We start from the raw sequence: 6,000 nt of genomic DNA, 5'->3' as shown, positions 1-6,000 counted from the left end.
AACACCTATATCTTTCCGTACGAGCTCTGATTTCCCTTATTTTATCGTGGTGATCGTTCCGCCCTATGTAGGTCGGTGTCAACAAAATATTTTCGCATTCGGAGGAGAAAGCGGGTGATTGGAATTTCGTGAGAAGATTCCAACTAAAAACGCCTTTCTTTTATGATTTCCAGCCCAAATCCTGTACCATTTCTGTGACACTCTCTCCCATATTTCGCCGTAATACAGGAAGTGCTGCCTTTCTTTGAACTTTTTCGATATACTCCGTCAGTCCTATCTGGTAAGTATCCCACACCGTGCAGCAGTATTCTAAAAGAGGACGGACAAGCGTAGTGTAGGCAGTCTCCTTAGTAGGTCTGTTACATTTTCTAAGTGTCTTGCCAATAAAACGCAGTCTTTGGTTAGCCTTGCCCACGACATTTTCTGTGTGTTCCTTCCAATTTAAGTTTTTCGTAATTGTAATACCTAGGTATTTAGTTGAATTTACGGCTTTTAGATTAGACTGATTTATCGTGTAACCGAAGTTTAACGAGTTCCTTTTAGCACTCATGTGGATGACCTCACACTTTTCGTTATTTAGGGTCAACTGCCACTTTTCGCACCATTCAGATATTTTTTCCAAATCGTTTTGCAGTTTGTTTTGATCTTCTGTTGACTTTAGTATTCGATAGACGACGGCGCCATCTGCAAACAACAGAAGGCGGCTGCTCAGATTGTCCCCCAAATCGTTTATATAGATAAGGAAAAGCAAAGGGCCTGTAACACTACCTTGGGGAACGCCTGAAATCACTTCTGTTTTACTCGATGACTTCCCGTCAGTTACTTCGTACTGTGACCTCTCTGACAGGAAATCGCAAATCCAGTCCCGTAACTGAGACGATATTCCATAAGCACGCAATTTCACTACGAGCCGCTTGTGTGGTACAGTGGTCTACTTCAGAAAGAAGACCTCGTGATCGCTCTTCGCCTCCATCATCGTTACCTGAACAACCTGCCACTGTTTTGCTGGAGGACAGCACAATATTCCCTTGAAAGCATACAGGACCACATTTATCCATTCCGCTGAAAGCTGTTTTGAAGAGCAATGGTTTTCCTCCGTATCAGGCGTGATAATATGTCTTTTCTGCACTCCCTGTAAATAGGCAGGCTAGGGAGGTACATTCTTCACGTTGATTAGTAAACCAGTAAAGACTTACTTTCACGGATTGTTGCGTTCTAACGATACTTTTTCACGTAGATTTAAAGTTGAAAACCATGAGATACAAGGCATGTTTGCATCAGGCTATACGACCAGGCTCGTTATACAACATATACTCACAGTTAACGTCTATGTAAAATGTCCTATTGGTTACAAATTACGAGCTGCAACTCAGAACAAATATTAAGACACCGAAAAGGAACATTTCACAGGTTGGATCAGTGAAGAGAGAAGACGTTTTAGTTCAAAATTATTGGTAATACCACCGGGCCAGCTACCGTCCAAGCTACCTTCTAACAGCCGTGTGTAAGGCGTCAAACAAATCCAACACCTTCCATGAAAACCCTGACATGATAAGCAAATCCAGTAGTATGTCACATAGCTCCGAATAAATCGTGACATTAAATTAACCAAAGTAATACGAGTAACGAGTGAGCAAATGGAATACCACAGACTAACACAAGAATGCCTAAATGCCTGTCATACCTTCCCACCGTGAGACAGACGCAGTTCCGAGGGGAGAAACGAGAACAGAAGCCGAGAGCAGAACCGTGTTAAGCTAGAAGGCCCTACGATAAGGGACGGACACCCAAGTCGCCAGCTAACTACCAGGACCACCCCCAGCCCATGTTAAAAGCTAGAGCCATCCAGAAGAACAGTATAGATCTTACGATAACACAAAAAGGGCCACACCAGCCGCAAGTTTTAGCGTGAGACTTTTTCGCGTCTCTGTTACGTTGCAAACCTAGAAAACATTGCCCCACCACGAAAAATAACCGCTAGGACCACCCCCCAGCCCATGTTAAAAGCTAGAGCCCTCCAGAAGAACAGTATGGATCTTACGATAACACAAAAAGGGCCATACCAGCCGCAAGTTTTAGCGTGAGACTTTTTCGCGTCTCTGTTACGTTGCAAACGTTAAATACATTGCCCCACCACGAAAAGTAACCTCCAGGACTACCCCCCAGCCCCTGTTAAAAGATAGAGCCCTCCAGAAGAACAGTATAGATCTTACGATAACACTAAAAGGGCCACACCAGCCGCAAGTTTTAGCGTGAGACTTTTTCGCGTCTTTGTTACGTTGCAAATTTTTGTAGGCGGAGCTTAAGGTTAACATTGAGACCCTGATTGGTCAGATGAAAACAAAGCCAGATAGTTTTTTTTCTTAAACCAACTTCGGTAAATTGTAGTAAGGAGAAGTTAAAAAAGAGTTGCTTCGGAGACGGCGAGCTGTATGGAGCTACGCCGGCCGCCGCCCCCTGACGAACACCGACAAGGTAATGAACGCACGCGATGCCGCATTTTTGAGCGCATAAGGTTTCACTCAGAACTGCAGAAATCTCATCTGTTACATCCCCTTTTTACGTAGTACTAGTGTCTATCGTCAATTAAATCTCATGGTATTCACATTTGCTATGTAAGTTAAAATCTGAAACGCGATGATTTTTCTGTTATATAATTATTGAGAAGCCACATCAGCCACTGTACCTTACGAAAAGTTAAATAAGTAATTAAAGATAATTGAGGGTCACTGTAGACCATTTTGATAGTTTTCTCTTTTATGAAACTTAACTTAAATCTAGATTATAGCTGATGTGATATGGCATAGGTCATCCTTCGATCCATTGTAGAACTTGGAAACTGACTCAGGGAAAATTCGTTCACATTTTTGTTGAACACAGTTGGTTTTTATCATCCTGTATTAAAATATTTCCTTTTATCAATAGTGCAATTTATAAACAATGTTTTGTGAGTAGAATAAAATTTCCAATGGTAAGCTTAACTGCTTTTTCGACGTTATTTTACCAGCTAACTAAAAATAGGAAAGCCTTGAACCCCTTCCACTAAATTTAGTTAGTATCAAGATTCTTTTACAGGGAGTGAAGTGGAGGTGACGCTGAAATCATTAAGTACTTGATTATATCATCGCTAGTCTCACTGAACTCTTCTGAACTCTACATGTCATGTGTGGTCTGGCGTCTCCTTACCAGCAACAGGTCCCAGGTTCAAACTAGACAATTCCCTAAAAAAACACGCTCAGAGCGTCGTTGCGCGAAAGTGGTAGGGAGACACGACTTAGAACAAACAGACACCACGCAGAATGTTAGCTAGCTACCGTCCAAGCTACCTTCTAACAGCCGTGTACCGCAAGTCCCTAGAGGGACGGAAGGTTCCAAATGATTGGAAAAGGGCATAGGTAGTTCCAGTTTTCAAGAAGGGTCGTCGAGCAGATGCGCAAAACTATAGGCCTATATCTCTGACATCGATCTGTTGTAGAATTTTAGAAGATGTTTTTTTGCTCGCGTATCATGTCATTTCTGGAAACCCAGAATCTACTCTGTAGGAATCAACAGGGATTCCGGAAACAGCGATGGTGTGAGACCCAACTCGCTTTATTTGTTCATGAGACCCGGAAAATATTAGATACAGGCTCCCAGGTAGATGCTATTTTCCTTGACTTCTGGAAGGCGTTCGATAGAGTTACGCACCGTCGCCTGGTAAACAAAGTAAGAGCCTACGCAATATCAGACCAGCTGTGTGGCTGGATTGAAGAGTTTTTAGCGAACAGAACACAGCATGTTATTTTCAATGGAGAGACGTCTACAGACGTTAAAGTAACCTCTGGCGTGCCACAGGAGAGTCTTATGGGACCATTACTTTTCACAATATATATAAATGACCCAGTAGATAGTGTCGGAAGTTCCATGCGGCTTTTCGCGGATGATGCTGTAGTATACAGAGATGTTGCAGCATTAGAAAATTGCAGCTAAATGCAGGAAGATCTGCAGTGGATAGGCACTTGGTGCAGGGAGTGGCAACTGACCCTTAACATAGACAAATGTAATGTATTGCGAATACATAGAAGGAAGGATCCTTTATTGTATGATTTTATGATAGCGGAACAAACACTGGTAGCAGTTACTTCTGTAAAATATCTGGGAGTATGCGTACGGAACAATTTGAAGTGGAATGATTATATAAAATTAATTGTTGGTAAGGCGGGTTCCAGGTTGAGATTCATTGGGAGAGTTCTTAGAAAATGTAGTCCACCAACAAAGGAGGTGGCTTACAAAACACTCGTTCGACCTCTACTTGAGTATTGCTCATCAGTGTGGGATCCGTACCAGGTCGGGTTGACAGAGGAGATAGAGAAGATCCAAAGAAAAGCGGCGCGTTTCGTCACAGGGATATTTGGTAAGCGTGATAGCGTTACGAAGATGTTTAGCAAACTTAAGTGGCAGACACTGCAAGAGAGGCGCTCTGCATCGCGGTGTAGCTTGTTGTCCAGGTTTCGAGAGGATGCGTTTCTGGATGAGGTATCGAATATATTGCTTCCCCCTACTTATACCTGCCCGCATCTCGTGGTCGTGCGGTAGCGTTCTCGCTTCCCACGCCCGGGTTCCCGGGTTCGATTCCCGGCGGGGTCAGGGATTTTCTCTGCCTCGTGATGGCTGGGTGTTGTGTGCTGTCCTTAGGTTAGTTAGGTTTAAGTAGTTCTAAGTTCTAGGGGACTGATGACCGTAGCAGTTAAGTCCCATAGTGCTCAGAGCCATTTTTTGAACCTACTTATACCTCCCGAGGAGGTCACGAATGTAAAATTAGAGAGGTTCGGGCACGCACGGAGGCTTTCCGGCAGTCGTTCTTCCCGCGAACCATACGCGACTGGAACAGGAAAAGGAGGTAATGACAGTGGCACGTAAAGTACCCTCCGCCACACACCGTTGGGTGGCTTGCGGAGTATAAACGTAGATGTAGATGAAGAACTTTCTGTAATGGATTTCTCTTAAATGGTTACAGTTCAGAGCGAGAAGACGCCCCTTGTATTATCAAAAGTAAAACCCAAAAACGTTTCTACAGTCAAACACATAGCGTTTACTTCGAGGAATACGTTAAATTCGTCCTTTTTCTCGACTCCACAGCAATTACAGCAAAACACACCACCCTGACAGAGGTGAGGACAGTGAGACTTACCTACGCAGTTGCGTGGCCCCTCACCGAAGGGGAGGTACACGTAGGGGTGCCTCTTGGCTTTCTCCTCCTCGGAGAAGCGCTCGGGGTCAAAACGCTCCGGGTCGGGGTAGTACTTGGGGTCGTGGTGCAGCGCATAGTTGGGCACAGCGACTCCCATGTCCTTGTCGATGACCACCTTGGTGCCCCGAATCTGGTAAGGGCGGGTGGTCTTACGTGGGAGGATCGCCACCGGCGGGTACTTCCTCAAAGTTTCTGTAACAGAAACCCATAACATTGATAAATCTATTCTGTGACAAGTTGTGGTATTTTAAATTTATTATGAAAAAAATAATTAATGTACCTTTGTAGGATGCCACAGTGGCATTAAATTTCCAGAAGGAATACATTTCGCGACTACTATTAAAAATTTTACTTACGATAATTGGCCAGTTTCGATACAAATACCATTATCAATTGGCAACTGCAACGAGAGACCCCAGAAATATGCCATGTTATTGGAAATTAAATTCAGTTTTCGTCCCAAGAACTAAAAGTGAGATGACTGTTGTGGATGTGGATCATGTCAAAGTATATAGAAGATTTCAATATAATACTCACTTCCCTGTTCATTTGTCAAAAGACTGAAGATATGCGAATACATTACACTAAACTGGAAATGCTAATATTTACAGAATAAGTACAATGTCAGCATAAAACAAAGTTATGCACTTTTAATGAATTTGTCATAACACAAAATACCTAATCTTGACAGTTGTGACCAAGTGCTGTCAAAATTGAAATCTAACAGACATTTTTACATAAGCTGGTCTAACTGTCCGTTAAGATATTCA

The 6,000-nt window shown here is 43.1% G+C and overlaps 1 protein-coding gene across 1 annotated transcript in view; it reads right to left on the bottom strand.

Moving 5' to 3' along the window:
- Positions 1 to 4,997: 4,997 nt before the first annotated feature.
- LOC126088203 (cytochrome P450 6k1-like) overlaps positions 4,998 to 6,000 on the bottom strand; it is a 281,427-nt gene continuing 280,424 nt past the window's right edge. Inside the window, exons 7-8 of the mRNA XM_049906329.1 lie at positions 5,171 to 5,422; positions 4,998 to 5,050 (exon numbers count right to left, since the gene is read on the bottom strand). Of these exons, the coding sequence (XP_049762286.1) occupies positions 4,998 to 5,050; positions 5,171 to 5,422 (305 nt within the window). The remainder of the gene's footprint in view (positions 5,051 to 5,170; positions 5,423 to 6,000) is intronic.

The sequence above is a fragment of the Schistocerca cancellata genome, chromosome 6 (genome assembly GCF_023864275.1).
Source record: "Schistocerca cancellata isolate TAMUIC-IGC-003103 chromosome 6, iqSchCanc2.1, whole genome shotgun sequence".
Lineage (NCBI taxonomy): Eukaryota > Metazoa > Arthropoda > Insecta > Orthoptera > Acrididae > Schistocerca > Schistocerca cancellata.
This window is presented reverse-complemented; position numbering and strand designations above follow the sequence as displayed.